Genomic DNA, 20,966 nt, shown 5'->3' with positions numbered 1-20,966 from the left:
GAAGAGTCTAGAAGAAAACAGAATATCTTCATGACCTTTGGGATAGGTAAAGATTTCTTAAGACACTAAAAGCACTAAGCATAAAAGAAGAAACTGGACTTCATGGAAATTTAAAACTTCTGAAAAGGCATCATTAAGAAAAGGAGGAGGCAAGCCATGCTCTGGGGGAAAATATTCACATGTCTACAATGGAATTTTAATTAAGAATATATAAAGAACTCTCCCAACTCAGTAATAAAAACAATTAACTTTTAAAAATGGGTGAAAGATTTGAAAAGACATTTCACAATGGAAGAGATAGGGATGGCCAATAATTATAAAAAAAAAAGTGCTCAATATCATTAGTCATCATGGAAATGCAAATTAAAGCCACAATGAAATACCACTAAAACATTCAGGAATGCCAAAAACAAAATATTGACACTACCAAATGCTGGTGAAGAAGTCAAACAACTAGAATACTCATACACTATGAACAACTGTGCAACCATTATAACTGTCTGGCAGTTTATTATAAAGTTAAACTATGAACCAGCAATTCCAGTCCTAGGTATTTACTCAAGAGAGATGAAAGCATAGGCCCCTAGGCACAAAAATGTTTAGAGCAATTTCATTTATAATAGTCCCAAATTGGCCAAGAGCAGTGGCTCACTCCTGTAATCCCAGCACTTTGGGAGACCGAGGTGGGCAGATCACGTGAGGTCAGGAGTTTGAGACCAGCCTGGCCAACATGGTGAAACCTTGTCTCTATTAAAAATACAAAAAAAATTGGCCAGGCATGGTGGCACAGGCCTGTAACCCCAGCTACTTGGGAGGCTGGGGCAGGAGAATCACTTGAACCCGGGAGGTGGAGGTTGCAGTGAGCCGAGATTGTGCCACTGCACTCCAGCTTAGGTGACAGAGCAAGACTCTGTCTCAAGAAAAAAAAAAAAAAGAGTCCCAAACTACAAACTGCCCAAAGTCCATCCATAAGAGAGTGAATAAATAATTGTGGTATATTCATTTAATGGAATACTACTTAGCAATAAAAAGGAACAAACTACTGATACAGAAAACAAGGATGGATCTCAAAAACATACTGTATGAGAAAAGCCAGAGGCAAAAAAGTATAATATTCCAGTTATATCAAGTTTTAGAATAGGCAGAACTAACCTATGGTGACAGAAATCAATAAAATGGTTATTTCAGGCTGAGTGACACAGGGAATATTCGAGGGTGATGAAAACATACTATTTCTTGATAAGGATATGGATTAGAGAGGTAGATGCATTTGTCAAAATTCACTGAATCATAACAGTTAAGACCTACACAAGTTATACCTCAATTTTTACAAAAGATGTATAGTTAAATGGGTCATAAAGCAAATTTCAACACATTAGCCATTCTTGGTATTACTGACTTTATACAAGTAAAAGTGAATTTGACCTAAATAAACTTCTTTATATATATAAATATATATTATATATAATATATAAAATTATGTATTTGTTAGATATAAATTACATATAATTTAAATGTTACATATAAATTTTCATAGATATATTTATCTATTAAAAATATATATAACATATATACATAACATATATATACACATCACATATATATATATATCTATATATATATATATATATCTATATATATATATATACACTTTTTTTTTTTTTTTTGAGACAGGCTGTCTGTCATCCAGGCTGGAGTGCAGTGGTGCAATCTCGGCTCACTGCAACCTCCGTCTCCCAGGTTCAAGTGATTCTCCTGCCTCAGCCTCCTGAGTAACTGGGATTACAGGTGCGCGCCACCACACTCAGCTAATTTTTGTATTTTTAGTAGAGACGGGGTTTTACCATGTTGGCCAGGCTGGTCTCAAACTCCTCATCGCAGGTGATCTGCCCACCTCAGCCTCCCAAAGTGCTGGGATTACAGGCGTGAGCCACTGCGCCCAGCCATAACATACATTTTATTTATTTACATATATATGTATGTTATATATATGTGTTATATATATTATATATGTTATATATATATATATAGAGAGAGAGAGAGAATATATCTTTAAAAATCTTTGAAAATATGTTTTGCAGGCTGGGCATGGTGGTTCACGCCTGTAATCCCAGCACTTTTGGAGGCCAAGGCGGGCGGATCACAAGGTCAGGAGATCAAGACTATCCTGGCAAACACAGTGAAACCCTGTCTCTACTAAAAATACAAAAAAATTAGCCAGGTGTGGTGGCAGGCACCTGTAGTCCCAGCTACTCGGGAGGCTGAGGCAGGAGAATGGCATGAACCTGGGGGGCGGAGCTTGCAGTGAGTGGAGATCCCGCCACTGCACTGCAGCCTGGGTGACAAAGCAAGACTCCGTCTCAAAAAAAAAAAAAAAAAAAAGAAAATATGTTTTGGTTGGGTATGGTGGCTCACATTTTGGGAGGGAAGGATCACTTGAGCCCGGGTGTTCCAGACCAGTATGGGCAACATGACGAAACCCATGTCCACAAAAAATACAAAAATTAGCTGGGCATGCACATATAGTCCAGCTACCAAGAAGGCTGAGGTGGAAGGATTGCTTGAGCCTGGGAGGTGAAGTTTGCAGTGAACAGAGATCATGCCACTGCACTCCAGCCTGGGCAACAAAGCAAGAGCCTGTCTCAAAAAAAGTTTTAACTGGTAAAACACATTTTTTCACAGTGCCAATATATTTGAAGGTCTATTCCTCAAATACTTTTTTTACTTTTATGTATGGTTTCTAGAAAGATCCCCCTTTTAAATTACATTATTTTGAGGTCAATATTTAATCATTATTAGAAATGAAATGGGAATATGCAATAATGCTTAAGGTCACACAGTTTTAACTGTATGTGTCTGGTGATTTGAACAAATAGCCAAGGGTCATCTCACTGTACACATAGTTTGGGGTATTTCTCCTGCAAAATAACTACAGTGAGGCAAATTCTAGACATGAATGAATGTAAGGCAACTGCAGGAATCTTACCTAATACTGGAACCACAGCATAACATGATGCCAAGAATGCTTCTGTGGGAATGCCACTGTCTTCCAGAAGTTCAATGTCACTAAAGCTACATAATTTGGTGATATGGAGGAGAAAAGATTGAAAATACAGTATCAGCACTCTGCAATTCAGAGGTAAGTCATAGAAACAGCTGCCTCTCTGTAGGGCAAATCGTTTGACTTGATATGCCCCAGTGACTGTTTTTCTAATATGGTCTCATAAAATAAATTTCCAAAGATAATCCACCAAAGCAAGCTAACATTTGTTCACAGAGCACACTTCACAATCAATTCCTTCTTATTCATTGGTAAGAAAGAGTAAACAGTAAAGCAGGTACTTGGTATACCACATTCTCTATTCTCCTAGAATATGCCATCACCTGAAAGGAACACCATGACCGATTTTCCAGAATGGAAGTTAGTATCCAAGCATCAGTGATATTAAAGAGTCTAGAATACCTTGTGTTCATGGTACTAAAGAAAGTTGGGATAACTTCTTTGCCTTCCTCCCAGAGGCATTCCGGGGAGCAACTTGAGTCTGATCCAGACTGAGTCAAGTTATTGTCATGATTTTTCAGGTTTTCCAATCCATCTTCCTTCCTTATTTCACCTTGGACTGCAAAGTAGAAAATATCTATTACTAACCTATTATATATTTATTATAAAAATACATATTGATTGTTGAAAATTTCTAAAACACAGAAAAATACATAGAAATAAAAATTCATGAAACACTATTCACATATACATAAACATACATCTACACACACAAACAAAACTTGAAGTATGTGTAGATTTGAATCCTGCTTGCTTTCACTAAACAATGTATCATGAATATTTTCATTATCATTCAACCCTTCAAAAACATGATTTTAATGACCATGTTATATTGTATCATACCCATGAGGGGCACTTAGGTAGCTTCCAAAATTTTACAATTATAAATACAATCACTACTCATTATTAGCACATTCTATATGTATTTGTGAATTTGTCTACTTGCTAAAATTTATTTTGTAACCCCAAAATCAACACATGCGGCACTTTTGCAGACATTTGTGGACACGTGCAAAGTGGTGAAAACTTTGTTGCCGGACACACATATTCCTAGCTGAGGTAGAGCAATGTGATGTTCTGCCTTCTTGTTTCAGCTCTCATAGTATAGACAAATGTCCTTACTTAGTGCCACATTTTATGCATGTTTGTGCATTTTATCGTTTTTGCTGTTTAAAAGGGCTCCCAAGTATAGTACCGTCTAGCGTTCCTACCCACAAAAAGGCTGTGATGTGCCTTATGGAAAAAAGATGTGTGTTAGATAAGCCTCATTCAAGCATGAGTAATAGTGCTGTTCACCGTGAGTTCAATGTTAATGAATCAACAATACATATTAAAGTGTCTTTAAATGAAAACACACATAAAACAAGGTTATGTATTGATTGGTAGACAAAAATTTTGTGACCAAGGTCTTGCAGGAACCTAACCTTGTATTTCCCCCAGGAGCAAGAGTTTAGTATTTGCTAATTTAGGGCTCATGGTGACTCAATAACACCTAACTACTGCAAATAATGAGAACTGACTGTAATGCCACAAAGAACATCCCTATCAATAGGTCTTTCTCCTTAAATCTAACTATTCACTGAAGAACAATTCCTAGAAGCAAAATTATAGGAGCAAATAAATGACTGCACTGTTTTGACAGATATTTTCTTCTGTCTTTATTATTTACCCAAGAGATAAGGCTCCAATGATGTATGGATTGTCTCTCTCAGATTAACAGCTAAGAAAACACAGCTCCTTCCCTCAACTCCCACACTGCTCCCCGATTCATCGAGAAAAAATAAGGTCTCTTATTTCAAGGTAGATGAGAAGGAAATTTTAATTTCATTTTCAAATTATTAAGTTCTTATAACACAATTAAAAGCTCTAATATAGTTGTCTTTGATCTAAAGTAGATTTCAGTGATTAGTGCCAAGGGATTAGCATATTTGAACTACAGACCTATTACCTGAAATGTGGGACTTTGGCTTGATAAACAGAGAAGACTACGTAGAAACCTCATGGTGACTGGTGAATTCTGACATCCTCAGGCCCAACAGAAACCGGGAGGATGAAAAACCGAACTGCTGTAATTTTACACACTGTTAAGTATAACATCATAATCTAAGTTCAAAGGACTTTTAAGATACAGGGTTGAAGGCCCTCTGCTCACTGCAGCCCATGAACACAGCCAAGAACACTGAGCAGGAATCTTCCTCTTCACTCTGCCTTCTCAACACCAGGTCAGATTGGATGAAAGAATGTTGTTCAGTCATATGACTTATCTTACCCAGCCAATATCCTCCTTAGCAGACACTACTACATGGTCTTGAGGTTAATCCCTATCATGGATATTCATCAAATTCCCAAATTTTCTATCATCTAAAATTGGTTTGTTTCAGACTTTACTTTTGTTTTTACCTGTTATATTATCATCTGTATTTTCCTCACTTGATATGCTGCAGTCTATCTCTGCAGATTTCAAATATAAGGAATTCTTATTTTTCATTAGGATTTCTTCCTCACCATTTATTTCCATATTTAAAGATCCATTTTCACAAGTGCTCAACTCCATTTGCCTGCAAATTTTTTAAAAGGAAAAAAAGCCAGAAGGTCGTTATTTGGTCTTTTTTTTTTTTTTTTTGAAACAGGGTCTCCACTCTGTCACCCAGGCTGCAGTACAGTGGCACAATCACAGCTCACTGCAATCTTCTGGGCTCAATCAATCCTCCTACTTGAGCCCAGCACTCCACCCTGAATAGCTCGGACTACAGGTGCCTGCCACCATGCCCGGCTAATTTCTAATTTTTTGTAGAGATGGGGTGTCACTATGTTGCCCAGGTTGGTCTTGACCACCTGGCCTCAGGCAATCCTCCCACCTCAGCGTTCTAAAGTGCTGGGATTACAGGCATGAGCCACCTCGCCAAGCTTGGTCATAAATTGACTGCCCAGGTAAATGTTATCCTTTCAACATCCACTGAAAGAATTGTTAAATCAAGCCAAACCTCCCAGTCTTCTGCCTCCAAGGCCTGTGATGGGAGCAGTCCAGCCTCAAGGCTGCAATTTAGAAATCAAAGAGCCATTAATGGCTTTCCCAGCACCTCAGCAGTCCAATCTTCCTGCTCCCCAGCAGCATCAGGAAATAGTCATTGACAGCTCTTTGGTTTTCAATCAGTTTTCTCCGGCTGCCACTTTGCACACTTTACTTTCCTCAACTTCTCCCTGGGGGGCTTCTTCTCTGTCTCTACACCACTGGCCATTTCTCTGTGTTTGCCCGGCCAGTAACTGTCTATTTATTTATTTATTTATTTATTTATTTTGAGATGGAGTCTTGCTCTGTCGCCCAGGCTGGAGTGCAATGGTGTGATCTTGGCTCACTGCAACCTCTGCCTTCCGGGTTCAAGTGATTCTCCTGCCTCAGCCTCCTGAGTAGCTGGGATTACAGGCACCCGCAACCACGCCCAGTTAATTTTTGCATTTTTAGTAGAGACAGGTTTCACCAGGTTGGCCAGGCTGGTCTTGAACGCCTGACCTCAGGTGATCCACCCGTCTCGGCCTCCCAAAGTGCTGGGATTATAGGCGTGAGCCACCATGCCCAGCCAGGGAGAGTACTCCTTATAAAGTATGTCTGAGAGAAAAAACCCAGGAGGACCACATCACATCCTGAGAGAAATGTCAGCACATTAGGGTAACAGAAAAAGCCAATTAACATGCAAGTAGAACAGGTAATTCTATCGGTTAAAGGAACAATCATAATATCTTATCATTATGATTAGGTGATTATATCTAGCCTAATTAGAACAAAAATATTTTCTTCTAATAAAAATAAGAAGGAAGGGTCCAAGCTACATAGTAACTACAGGAAAAGTATTTGCTATTTTCTTAAAAAAAAAAAACCATATTTCAACCTAGTAATTCAAAATGTAGGAGCATATAGAGGCAAAGACCTCAACAACAACAAAAAACCTACAAATATGCTCCTAGTAAGAATATTTAGAACAGGAGAAAACTGGAAGTAACTAAATTGGGAACAATCCTTGTAATAAAGAAGTAAGCAATAGTATATAAAAAGATGAACTATTAAATAATTTGAGGCCGGGCACAGTGGCTCAGGCCTGTAATACCAATACTTGGGGAGACCAAGGCGGGTGAACTGCTTGAGCTCAGGAGTTCAAGACCAGCCTGGGCAACATGGTGAAACCCTATCTCTACAAAAAATACAAAAATTAGCCAGGCATGGTGGCATGCACCTATAGTCCCAGCTACTTGGGACGCTGAGGTAAGAGGATTGCTTGGGCCCACGATGTTGAGGCTACAGTAATTTAGCCCACTTTCATGGGTTAAATCATCTTAAAAATTGAAGGAGCATTTAGGGAATAGAAATAGTTTAGATTTTGATAGTAGGTTATTTTTCAACCTGCAACGCTACCTAAGATTTTTATTTTTAAACACAACAAAATAGCACTACTATCATTTCTAGATAAAAGCACACTTAAAACAATGCTCAGAGAGAAGTTTCTTCTACAAGAGAAGTTTCTACCTTCAGTACACCCTAGAGAGATTAAAAGTTACTAGATGTGATGGGTGAGATCCATCTTAGGGAAAATGCCAACATCTTCCCTATTAGTGCTAAATAAAAGGTCTGCTCTGGGTTGATTCAGGCTAACTCAAAAGAGGAAAGTCAGATATTGTTTACTTCCATATTATTTCAAATCCTGAGAAAAACCATTACAAGATCAAAGTATCTTTTTTTAAACAAGGAATAACAATATCCTTATTTTTTTTTAATTTTTAGCAAGAAGAAAAAAGCTACTGTACCTTTCCAATGAATTATGAATTGGTATAATAGGATGTTTCATCTTTAAAAGAAGCAAAGAAAGGAAAGTTCACGTTAAACTTTGAACAGAGCATATTTATGATCTTATTACATACAAAATGGTAAATATGACCATATGACCATAAAATACACTAGCCCCACTAAACAAAAACAATTTTAGGTCTTCCCAAAAGAGAGTCATTGATTCCAACTAGTCCTTCTTATTTATACAAATGTATTCCTTACAAATACATTTCTAAGGAAAAGGAAGATGATCTTTTGACAGACCTAATTATCACAGTCAAACTCAGTGATTAGATTTCTTTGTGATTTCAGTTATGCTCATTAAACATTAATAAGCAGCAAACTATGACACAAGTATTATATCAAATACTAGAGGTATAAAGGTAGACACTATGGGGTTCCTGCCCTAAAAATCATTTCAGTACAAAACAAGGAATATAAATAAAATAGGAATATGTATAAGAGAGGCTTTTAGACCAATCCAGTGATTCAGGGAAGAAGAGACTAAGTCTTTGAGGATGTGTATGAGCTAATCCCGGAAAGAGAGGTGAAGAGCATTCCTGGCACTGGAAAACGGCACAAAGGTGTGGAAGGAATTATTAACACAAGCAATGAATATGTTCAAGCTAGGTAATGACAGGGAAAGAGCTGGTAATGTGGGAAGGGGTTAAGAAGTTTTGACTTTAACCTACAGGCAATGAGGGAGCCACTGGAAACGCTTAGGTTAAGTGGTTCAATTTATACTGCATTAATAGAAATATGGTTGACTGGAAGGGTCAGGCTGAAAGCAACTATTAATAGTTAGAAGACTATCACAACTTTAGGCAAGACTCACTGACAAGGGGTTGGAAAGAGGTTACATTAGAAACATGTTTAGGTGGTAAGATTGCCACAAATAACTGACTGGATATGGGGTGCTGAGGACAGATATAAAAAAAGGACATAGAGCAAAGTCCATTAAAAAACTGTCTTTATAAGTCACTAAAGGGTAATAGAGAACATAACTCACTATAAACTTTGAAACTTTTCATGATGCCTTGTTGCAGCCAAACTGAGCTGGACTTTTACCTTGCTGGACTTGAGCATGGCCAGCTGAGGTGATCCTGGTGGAGTGCGGTAGAGCAGCTCAGAGGTGAAGGCTGCATTTGCGATCTGCATGCATTCTTCCAAGGTCTTCAGAAAAGTATTACAGGTTGATTTCAGCAAAGTTCCCACATCAATTCCCTCCTACGAAACAACCAGAGTGGAAGACTCCTTTACCTTGCCAAAAAAGAAAAAGCCCAATTGTGGAATGTCCTTAGAGGTTGTCCACAAAATAATAATAATGTATCCACCTGCTGAAATATGTACATCAGTTATAAAAGAAAAGCCCAATTTATCTATTAATCAAGTAACTATCAGCTCTATTTGACTTTCACCTACAAGCAATGAGGGAGCTGCTGAAAGCCTTAGGTAGTAAAGTGGTTCAATTTACATTGTATTAGTTGTAACTCCCTCAGTCATGACAACCAAAAGTATCTCTCCTTGAGAATCACTGCTCTAGACTATAAACTTCCCAAGAGCAGGACTGAAATGCTTTTTTGGTATCCTTCATCTTCCCTCCCCCTCCCCTCACAGTCTATCTCATACATATTAGGCAGCTGCTGAATGAGTAAGAGCACCCAAAAGGAAGTGAATGCAAGTGGGTTAAATCGCCTTTTTTAGAAAAACTTGAACCACATGTACTACCAGTAGCATAGTGTTCTTCTACTACCTAAGAAAATAAATGAAAATCTTTCATTATAATCTGCAGTTGCACTGTCAGATCAAAACTTCTTTGAAAGCAGAGCAGAGACTCTGGTTAATGTGAGCCATTCTATACATAGCTTAACACCAGAGAAATCTTTTAATATATGTTTTAAAATAAATGAATAATGACTGTATTAATAAATGCTAAAAATCACAATCCTTGCTGACAATGAAGAGAAAAAAAGCTGTGTCTCCATCTTTGAAAGCACTAGTCTATTCCAAAGCACAGTTACGATGGTAAAACAAAATACTGTTAGTCTCATAGATGCACATCAATGAAAGACAATAAGTTGGCATCTTAATAGCCACAGCTATAGAAATGGCTCTGCAAGACTGTAATTAACAAAACAATATAAACTGGAGAGAAACATATTTTAGTATGACAGTACTAAAGTTAAAGGTTCCAAATATTATCAATTAATTAATCCCTAATTTATTCCAGGAAGGAAAGCTATACACATGCATATGATGAAATGTACTATTGCTTCTCTTTGTTTAATTTTGTTACTTTTTTCCTCTATAGTATTTTTGACTTCCAAGATAGTCAAAAAATTAGGTGAGAGTAAACACCACCTGTAAGCAACATCTGGTGCTTTTTAGGTGTATTAGTAATATTAATAAAATAATATTTTACCTCAGAATTGGATATACTGGTAGTCACTTCTTTTATATTATTCATGTATATTAATAATATTAATAAATAATATTTTACCTCAGAATTGGACACACCAGTTGTGGTCACTTCTTTTGTTTTATCTACTTGCTGAACAAGGAGGTCACAGTAGAGTCTTAGTTCTGACATTTTGGTTTTCAAGTTTTCAGTGTTTTCAGCAAACTCTAAATGACAAAATGATGATAATGCAGTAACCAGAACAAACAACTGATTTACTAGTTAGGATACTACGCAGAAGAGGAATCCTTACTAGTTAGGATACCACACAGAACATATGCCCAAAGTCAAATCTTTAAAGTATGGGTTGCAAATGTGACAGGTGAAGACATAATAACAAGAAAAACCAGAAAAAGTAGATCTCCAGTCTTTCAAAGTAGTATACATTATTTATTAAGCCAATATACCGAATAATCACCAGTATACAAAGAAGGAGACAATATAGTCTGACCCACTCCTGTCAGAACTGGGAGCAGAGCTAAGGGGTTCAGAGTTTTGGCCTCAGTTCTGCCAGAGAGTTTTTCCTATCTATAAAATTGGGTCATAGCTGTTTACTTACTAATGCAGTGCTCTACTCTTACCTGGGAAAAACATTCTGTAGTGTCCAATTACCACTAAGAACACCATTCATAATTTCAGCTGAGGACTGGTTTGGTATGCTGCCTTGTCAAGGCTAATGGCACCCAGCCATTATTATTAGCAATGCTCTCCAGTCACCCTGGCATCGAGGGCTCAGCTACAATTATTATCACTTTTCTGTTTCCTTCTTCATGAAAAAAAAACTGCACATTACCATCTGCTCTGAGTCAAAGCCAACAGCTTCTAGAATTTATTACCAATTTAGCATTAAAAGAAGAGGTCAATTTATGAATCTACGTGAAGAGTTAAGCACAACTGCCACACGTGTCATGAGAGATGTTCCCTGGAACACTTTTTCCCATTTCACCCCACCCTAGCTCATCTCTTCAGGGTACATTTGGGGCCACGGGGCAGGGAAGGTAGCAACTAGGACCCAGGCAGTAAGCCCTGGTATTCTTGCCCCAGTCCAAAGAGAAAGCTGGGCCACAGTTCTCTGGAGAACTTAACAATGTCCAGTGAATGAGCATTAAGCAACAGGAACCTGACAATTAAGCATCTATCCCACCCAGAAAAAAAGGGAGGAGGAGCACGGTGTTGCTACAGAAAACACCCTGATCCAAGGCTTATCTGGTTCAACTACTCTTCACCAAAGGTCAAGTTTGGCCACAGACTGGATACTCCACCATTTTATCATCACTAATTCTCATGGTAATCCTCCTAAGGTAGGATCTATTACCTCTTTTTAAAAGATGAAGAAACTAAGAGTAAGAAAGGTTAAGTGACCGATGCCAAGGTTATACAGTCAATAAACTGCAAAGCCATCATGTGTACCTAGCTGTGTTTGGCTCCAAAGCCTGCATTCTTTGCACTATCCTATGCCAAGAAAGAAGAGTTAGATATGGACCCTGGTTTAAATTATACTAAGATACATAGCATTTGCATGACACAAAAAGCTGGCTAGGTGGTCAGAAGCAAGATAACAAATAAGGGAAATCAGAGATGCCAGTGGGTGATTCCCAAGGTTTCCACAGCAAAGGACAATCAGTACTTGCCTTTCTCCTTCTGGGTCCTACTGTCAGTCAGGCAAGCCTTGGCTGATCCCAGGGCCACCAGCCACCGCTGTCTTTCAGCCACACTTCTGGCCTTCAGGTAGAAATACTGTTCCCCAGGGATTATCAGGTCCATGCGTGTATTATCTACAGAATGAACTGGGAGCAAGACAGAGGGAGATCAGAGACTCAGAAGAGCCCTGTCTGGGTAGCCTCCACCCCACCCAACTTCTTGAGCTTAACTGATGGCAGTCATTGAAGGCTTCTTCCCAAAGAGGATGCCAGTCATTACCTCTCCTAATTCACACAAAGTTCTGTTTACTTATCTCATCTTAGACGTCTCTGTTAATCAAGAGGGAAAACCTTGCAACTGCCTCCAAGGCATCACAAAAACTTCAGCCCAAACAAGAATCACCAATTTAACTTTTCAGTTAAACTGATCTCTTATCAGAATAGAGAAGGAATCTCTCTTTCAGTGGGTGTGTGTGTTAAGTAGGCTGCTCTGAGGCCAAGAAACAAGGGTATGTTTTTTATCTCCTTGGATTTATTGGGAAACAATCAAAAATACAATCTTTTCCATCTTCTACTTCCCTTGAAAAGTCAGACCAAAAGTGTGAGAATTTTCTCAGAGGCCTTTAGGAGAAGAAACAAGCAAACCAAAGTCTTTCACCCACATCCACTACCTAAATTCCCATTCTTCTGAGCCACACCTTCTCAGCATGTCTCAAGACAAAAACAAGAAGTAAAGACTATTTGAAAGTCTGTTAAGTTTTTGCTTGTTTTGTTTTGGTGGAGGGTGTGTGTGTGTGTCCATCCTGATTTAAACACAAAAGTGTTTGATGCTGCAGTAAAGACTTTAAGTTTTGCTAATAGCCACTGGTCCCAAGTGAGCAGGTCACTAAGGAATGAGTGCTAGTTGAGTAGTGAAACACGTTGCTCTCATTTATTTTGACCACCTCTTAGCCAATCTCCTTATAAAAGCTGGCTACAGTTTTGGGTTGTATTTGCAAGGCTTTCTTTTGACACATAACACTATGTCCCTTGGTCTGTATTATGGGAGCAACAGAGAAAGGTATGCAGGGGCCAGGGGCTTTTTTGCTTTTGAGGGAAAACAGAAAGAAAAATAAAACTTGCAAGTTGCTTGATTTCTCACCTTGAATTTCACAGACTGCCATTTGTATGCTCCCTTTGCAACCTTTCCAGGCATCTTCAGGAGAATCATAATAGGACAATATTCCCCCACAGAGAAGGAACCATCGAGGCTGCCAACCTGAAAACAAAAGCAAGAGCATCATTGCAATTACTGCCTGTGTATGAACTACCTTCCAAGATACAGAAATAGAGCCTAACATAGGACACTGGGTTAGCTCCAAGGAGCTTTACATTGCCAGGGATATTCTAAGAGAAAGAATTAAGTTAGAAAGACCTGTATGTTTTATCCCATTTTTGTAAAATTAAAAATGCCCAAAGAAGTGTATATTTTTTAGTCACAGGATTACAGAAGTGTGGAAGGATAAGCAACAAGTACACTAATGACTCTCTAGGTAATAGGATTTACAGAAATAAATGAGATGTGTATTCTATTTCTTTCCTAATACAGTACCAGTAGTCTGTGATTTTTACTTTTTCTAAGACGAATAATGAGGATGTCCTGAACATTACTGTTATCACACGCTTGCCTTCCTCTCTTCTAAGAAAAATTATCCAAAACTTAGAAATAAGGCAACAAAGATGACAAGGTCCTTTCAACAAACGTCATACAGAGTGCCAACTAAGAAGCCTGTCTAGAATCCTATGACCCTTAGGAAAAGGTAACGTTGTTTGACTTATTCTTTAGTATTGATCCACTGAAATGAGTTATCTTAAAACATTCAAGGCTTAACTACATTCACTTCAATATTGGAGAATTTCAGGGGACAAACCATGTGTAGTAGAAATACGCATCTTATCTAGTCCTCTCACACACCCTATGTTCTAGTCAAACCACTCGTTTGCTGTATTTCTGTCTCTGAACTTTTGCTCCAACTGGATCTCTTCATAAAATGTCATCCGGGCCAAGCGTGGTGGCTCACGCCTGTAATCCCAGCACTTTGGGAGGTTGAGGTGGGAGGATCATGAGGTCAGGAGATGGAGACCATCCTGGCCAACATGGTGAAACTCCATCTCTACTAAAAATACAAAAATTAGCTGGGCATGGCGGCAAGTGCCTGTAATCCCAGCTATTCAGGAGGCTGAGGCAGGAGAATCGCTTGAACCCGGGAGGCGAAGGTTGCAGTGAGCCGAGATCTTTTTTGAGACTCCGTCTCAAAAAAAAAAAAAAAAAAAAATCATCCCTGACTATCTCTGCGTAAACCTTGTTTTCTCAGTCCTCCTCAGTCAGATGCAGTTCTTTTCTTTCTCTGAAATGCCACAGCCCTTTAGGGATACATTTCTCTCATAGGACTGCCATGGCTAAGGAAGCCAGAGAGAAGGCAGAGCCCCAAGGGCTGCTCAGCTACAGACATCTGATGGGCCCTTGGGGTTTGACTCACACAAACCAAGTGGGCCGGACACCAATGGTATCACTTTATTACATTTTAATAGGAGGCTACTGAACTTCCTGGAGCACCCCCAGCCCAAGATTATGGAACAAGGAACTACACCGTAATCAGAAGCCTGAATAGTCAGCACTAAATCTATGTGAAGGAGTTGGGTAGGTAGGCAACATATTTTGCTCATCATTTACCTAATTAGGGTCTGCTTTTCCAGAAAGCGCAATACTCAGGACTGCCAGGTACCATGTCTCTTACTTCTTTAAATAAAACTAAATAAACACTAATTCCCAGCATCCACTCTCCCATAGTATCTGAACTTATCTTCTCACCAAAGATAAGTAATCTTTTCTTAAACTATGGCTTTTGCTCTTATTATATTTTATATGGAGGGCTTCCTTCCCAGAGACCTAGACCCTTTATTGCAGGTCAGGAACCCTTAGGCCTTACCTCTACACTAGCACAAATCAGTTCCTGGCTGGCAAACTTCTTGGGATGAACTTGTAAATTTTTATTTCAGAAGGTGATGCTGGCAGGGCGCGGTGGCTCACAGCTATAATATTGACTACTTTGGGAGGCCAAGGTGGGTGGATCACTTGAGGCCAGGAGTTCCAGACCAGCCTGGGCAACAACGGCGAAACCCTTCTCTAATAAAAATACAAAAATTAGCCGACAGTGGTGGCATACACCTGTGGTCCCAGCAGGAGGTTGAGGTGGGAGGACTGCTTGAGCCTGGAAGGTCGAGGCTGCAGTGAGCCATGACTGTGCCACTGCACTCCAACCTGAGTGAGAGTGAGACCTTGTCACAAACAAACAAACAAACAAACAAACAAACAAACAAAAAAGGTGATGCTTCTAGACCTTGGCTTCAAGTTCTATAAAAACTCAACTGTGAAGGCCACCACTCCTGTACAAACATTACAACCTGGAAAACCAAATCAATCCTCAGACTGTATCTTGTTGGGCACAGAATCAGTGCTCCAGGAGTCAGACATTATTGGTGATGTTTCAGCCCTTTGCAAAAGTGTTTATTTATATCTTAGGCCACCTCCACTCACTGAAACAGAAGAGTCAATTTCTGAGAACCTGAGAAAAGGAAGAGGTCTTTGAAATCACACAGTCCAACCAGCACATTTTATAGATAAGGAAACCAATCCCAGGTAAATTAAGTGACCTAATTAGGGTCACAAAGGAAGTACACAACAGAGCTGGGAAGAAAACTCTATCTTTCTATACTGCCCCTTGAGGCACAAAAGCTCCCAAACCTTGGCTCCCCACTCCCAGAAAGCTGTCCTGGTATAGCACAACAGCATCTTTTCACTCCCATGACGCTGGCTGGTGTGAACAGCTCAACTCCCATGATGCTGGTTGGTGTGAACACTCCCCAAATCCACCATGACTTTTGTGTAGAAGGCATTTAGAACAGCCTCAATTACTGTATTTTTATCAAATTTAGGACCCATCTGTATTTGTGAGTGTTATCCAGAGAAAAAGAACCAGTAGAGTGTCAGGGTGTGTGTGTAAAGATATTATAAGGGTGTGTGGGTGGGTATGTGTGCATGTAATGAAATTGTAAGTAACTGGCTCATGTGACTAGAGACTGAGAAGTCCCAAGATCTGCAATCAGCAAGCCAGGAGAGCTCATGGTTAAGTTCCATGCTAGCAGGCTCAAGATCCAAGAAGAACCAATGAAAGCTAGAAAAGGCCAATGTCTCAGCTCAAGGCAGTCGCAGGAGGAATTCTCTGTTACTCAGTCTTTTTGTTCTCTTCAAGTCTTTAACTGATTGGATAAGGCTCATCCACATTAGGAAGGGCAATCTACTTTATAAGGTCTATTGATTCAAATGTTAATTGCCTCCACAACATCCTTACAGATCCAACCAGAATAAACCATCACATCATCAATTTTAAGACACACCATTATTTTACATGACACAAGAAAGAATAAAACTCTACCAATTAAACAATGACATAGCACAGGTTCTAAGATGCTTCTTGATTTCAGAGTTGTTGAAATGTGAAACAAAAAAAAGTGTCCTAAAATTGAAAAAAATGTACCAAACTAGTTTTATCTTACAAGAATCTGAAAAATGTTGAAGAGCAGCTCTCAACCCCACCCAAAGCACAGCTGCAGCAAATTTTGAAAGCAGCTTGAAGGCTGGGCTCCGTGGTTCACTCCTGTAATCCCAGCACTTTAGGAGACTGAGGCAGGACGACTGCTTGAGGCTGGCAGTTCAAAACCAGCCTAGTCAACATAGTGAGAGCCTGTCTCAACAAAAAATTTTAAAAACTAGCTGGGCAAGGTGATGCACCTGAGGCAGGAGGACTGCTTGAGCCTAGGAGTTCGAGACTAGAGTGAGCTATGATCACGCCACTGCACTCCAGCCTGGGTGAGAGTGAGACCTTGTCTCAAAAAAAAAAAAAAAAAAAAAAAGTAGCGGTAAATTATAATAGCAACTGAAATATTACTTTCCTTATAACAGGTTCTGTATTTATCTAGGGTAGGTTATAATTATACAAGGGATGTTCAATATATGGCAATTTTATTCTGTCCTTCGTAACTACACAAACTGTGACCAAGAAAAACTTTTCTTATAAGCACAAAATTCTTGCAGTTTCAAAAGGCACAGTAAGAGACCAGAGAAATCTCATTCCTATTAGACAAAATTTAAATGCAGAGTGATGGAGAGAGTTCAGATTAGTATTAGGACACACTGGTCTTTCATAATGTCCACTGCTGGGAAACTGGGATACAGCCCAGGAATGATGAATTGTAGAGAAAAGAGGCATGGATGAAAAAGAGACCATTAATCCAGTTTCTATTTTAAATTAATCTGCAGTTATCTCAGAAATGATCAGTCAAGGTAACTAAAGAGCAGATGAAAACTGTTGGTCTGTACTACTCCCTGCTCCCTTAGATAACCACTAGACTATCTTCCTATCCAATCTCCACCCTCTTTTATGCCATCCTCTATTACAGATGCAATGTGGTATCACCCAAATTCCCTGCTGGGAAGGATTAGACATAAAACTTCAATGAGCAGGGGAGAGTTTTAGCTCGTATTAGCTATCATTGCCAGGGATGGGGTAGGGGGTAAAAAAAAAGAGTATTTAAATACCAATTTCATACGCTTTGTATTATCCTGGATTGTTTCACTACAGAAAGCATACTTGACATTTATTTTTGGCAATCCAGCATTTACCTAGTACTTTTCCATTGATGAAAACTCCCTTCTTCACACTCCAACCATGAGGTTTGGGTGGGGGTGACCAGCTCCAGGGTGGGTATGTGATTTAGGCCTAAATGAAGCTTCACATCCCCTATCCTCAATGATAGTTCCAGAATGGGCAAGTGGCCCAACCGGAGACAATTCTGGGACTTTTGCTGGGACTGGGGTAAGGCATAAAGAAATGGGGACTGTTTCTTTTTTCTTTGGTCTTAAGAATGTTAGCCTGCAGCTGCCTGCAGCAGTTTGCCATCACATGAGACCTAAACATGGTTCACACACAAAGGGAAATGGAACTGGAAGGATTTGAGGGACAGAAGGAGAAGGAAGAAAATCTGGATGATATTGTTTGAACCCCCTGATCAGCCCACATCATTCCTGAAGGTAAGACATCCCCTAGATTTTTCCATTAAATGAACCAATAAATATCCCTTTTTACTTTAAGCCTGTGTGAACTGGGTCTTTCTGCAAACACAAAAGCTCTAAACTATCACATGATCATCTCACTAAACGTACAAAAAGCACTTGACAAAAATCTAACACCCTTTCATAATAAAAACACCTAACAAACTTAGAAGAGAACTTCTTCAACCTGATAAAGGCATCTACAAAGAACACATAGTTAATGTGTATAAGGTGAAAAACAGGATGCTTCCCCTCAAAGATTGGAAACAAGACAAGATGTTTGCTTTTACCACTTCTAGTCAACATTGTACTAAAGGTTCTAGCCAAGGCAATTAGTCAATAAGTGAAATAAAAGACATCTAGATTGGAAAGAAAGAAGCAAACCTAGCTCTTAGTCAATAAGTGAAATAAAAGACATCTAGATGGGAAAGAAAGAAGCAAACCTAGCTCTACTCACAGACATGCTCTTATATATTTAAACAAAAACAAAATGCAAGGAAGCCACTAAAAAAAACCTATTAGAATAAATGAGTTCAGCAAGGTGATAGGATACAAGACTAACATACAATTAAAATTGTATTTCTGTACAGTTGCAATGAACAATCTGAAAATGAAAGTTAGAAAACAAATCCATTTACGATAACATCAAAAAGAATAAACTACTTAAGAATAAATCTTATTTTATTTCATTTTAGTTTACTTTGAGACAGAGTTTCACTCTTGTTGCCCAGGCTGGAGTGCAACGGCGTGACCTCAGCTCACTGCCATCTCCGCCTCCCGAGTTCAAGCGATTCTCCTGCCTTAGCCTCCTGAGTAGTGGGGATTACAGGCACCCGCCAGCACACTCGGCTAATTTTTGTATTTTTAGTAGAGACGGGCTTTCATCTTGTTGGCCAGGCTGTTCTCGAACTCCTGACCTCAGGTGATCCACCCACCTCAGCCTTCCAAAGTGCTAGGATTACGGGCGTGAGCCACCGCACCCGGCCAAGAATAAATTTTCAAAAATAAGTGTAAAACACTGAAAACTACAAATCATTGTTCAAATAAATTAAAGATTTAAAAACCACTATTCCAAAACTGCTACCAGCTTATTCTTTTCTCACATAGTGCAAACTCCTTTCTACACTTAATGGACAAACAACTGTGTAAAATTTACTTTTAAAAAATCTTAGCCGAAAGGCTTTTCAGTTCAATTAATGTTGAACAACACATGTTTTCAATGAGCATAATTTTCTTCAAGAAATGCACTTATATTTGGATCTAAACTGGCATACCTCATGTTAATTTTACACTAAAATTTCTTTTTTTTTTTAATTTCCCAACAGCAACCACCATTTTTAAGTCAAAATTTATAAATGGAGATGTTCCTGTTCCCTTAAAGATCCAAACCAAAAGTAATTACTTGTGAGTCATACCCACTTCTGACTAGAAAGTACTGTAGCTTCCCTTCATTTTTCTTTCAGCAGCCTTGTGACAAGTGGCTCATCCAAACACATCACTATGAAAAACTGTACTCCATTAAACAGACACTTAAAAGTTTTAAAAATTACATAAAATAAAATTCATTATTTGGCGAACAATTCTGAGTTTTGATAAATGCATAGTCCTTTAATAACCACCGCAATAATCAAGATACAGAAAATTCCATTCTACCAAAATTGTCCCCAAAATTCCCTTGTATTACTCCTTTCTGATCAAGCCTTCCCCTCTCCCTTTACCCTTGGCCAACCACTGTTGTGCTTTCATTTTAAGTTCAAAATATTTCCCAATTTTCTTGGAGACCTTCTCTTTGACCCACAAACTACTCTGAAGTGTACTGTTTAATTTCCTAATATTTCAGGGGATTCTCTACATCTGTTATTAATCTGTAGTTTACTTCTATTAAAGACACAGAACATTCTTTTAACAAGTTTTGGCAAGGTTTCTATTATAGCTCAGAATATGGTCTATCTTGGTGAATGTTCCATGTGCATTTGAAAAAAATGCAATATTCTACTGTTGTATTTTGTTCAGTTTTTTATTGTAATCATTACAATGGGCTTATTACATCTTGGCCCAATAATGACTCTTAAATAAACAACTAGTAGAATGCCTACTAGTTAGCCTCATGCTAGAGTATATCATTCTGCCTTTAAGTCCGCCACAGTTCCTTCAGAACTTTTGCCTTAAAAATTAAGGTGTTCTAGGAAAGCAGAAGTTCATAATCTTACTGTTCAACAGGAAAAACAATTAAAAATTTAACATACTGTGAATTTTTAAAATCCTTAAGAGGGGGTTGGGGGAGGAAGAGGATCAGGAAAAATTAATGAATGCTGGGCTTAATACCTAGGTGATGGGATGATCTGTACAGCAAACGACCATGGCACACATTTATCTATGTAACAAACCTGCACATGTACCCCTGAACTTAAAGTTAAGATTAAAAAAAAAATCCATAAGAACTACTGTTGTGTAGAAATGCAGGAAAAAAAATGAAAAGGGACTATTTAAACTCTTTCTAGAAAAGTTAGCCAAAAGTAAAGAAAAAAAAGTGAAGGAAAGGTGCTTTTTCATTAACAATAAGAGGAAAAATTAGTGACCATAATAAAGGGGGAACAGAATGGGAGAAAGAAAAGGTTAAGTCCCTTAACTTCTTTCAGCTTTAGTTTCCTTTTCTACAAAATTTCAGCTGGAGTTTAGATGATGCCTAGAAGTCTCTCTCAGCTTTCAAAACCTATCCTAATACAAAATAACAGAAAACTCCCATCTTTCCCAGAATCTGATTCAAGAGATAGTAACTGCCAGGTACAGTGGCTCATGAGGCAGAAGGATCAGTTGAGGCCAGGAGTTCAAGACCA

The 20,966-nt window shown here is 38.7% G+C and overlaps 1 protein-coding gene across 5 annotated transcripts in view; it reads right to left on the bottom strand.

The window, feature by feature from the left end:
• The window catches only part of PLEKHA8 (pleckstrin homology domain containing A8), a 104,493-nt gene that overhangs the window by 74,566 nt on the left and 8,961 nt on the right, over window positions 1-20,966 (bottom strand). For all 5 annotated transcript variants that reach the window (XM_009452532.4, XM_009452533.5, XM_016956876.3 and 2 more), the window contains exons 2-9: window positions 13,120-13,236; window positions 11,970-12,125; window positions 10,381-10,505; window positions 8,949-9,107; window positions 7,859-7,899; window positions 5,462-5,619; window positions 3,464-3,620; window positions 2,987-3,072 (exon numbers count right to left, since the gene is read on the bottom strand). In XM_009452532.4, coding sequence (XP_009450807.1) covers window positions 2,987-3,072; window positions 3,464-3,620; window positions 5,462-5,619; window positions 7,859-7,899; window positions 8,949-9,107; window positions 10,381-10,505; window positions 11,970-12,125; window positions 13,120-13,236 — 999 coding nt within the window. The remainder of the gene's footprint in view (window positions 1-2,986; window positions 3,073-3,463; window positions 3,621-5,461; window positions 5,620-7,858; window positions 7,900-8,948; window positions 9,108-10,380; window positions 10,506-11,969; window positions 12,126-13,119; window positions 13,237-20,966) is intronic.

This window comes from Pan troglodytes, chromosome 6, assembly GCF_028858775.2.
Source record: "Pan troglodytes isolate AG18354 chromosome 6, NHGRI_mPanTro3-v2.0_pri, whole genome shotgun sequence".
Lineage (NCBI taxonomy): Eukaryota > Metazoa > Chordata > Mammalia > Primates > Hominidae > Pan > Pan troglodytes.
This window is presented reverse-complemented; position numbering and strand designations above follow the sequence as displayed.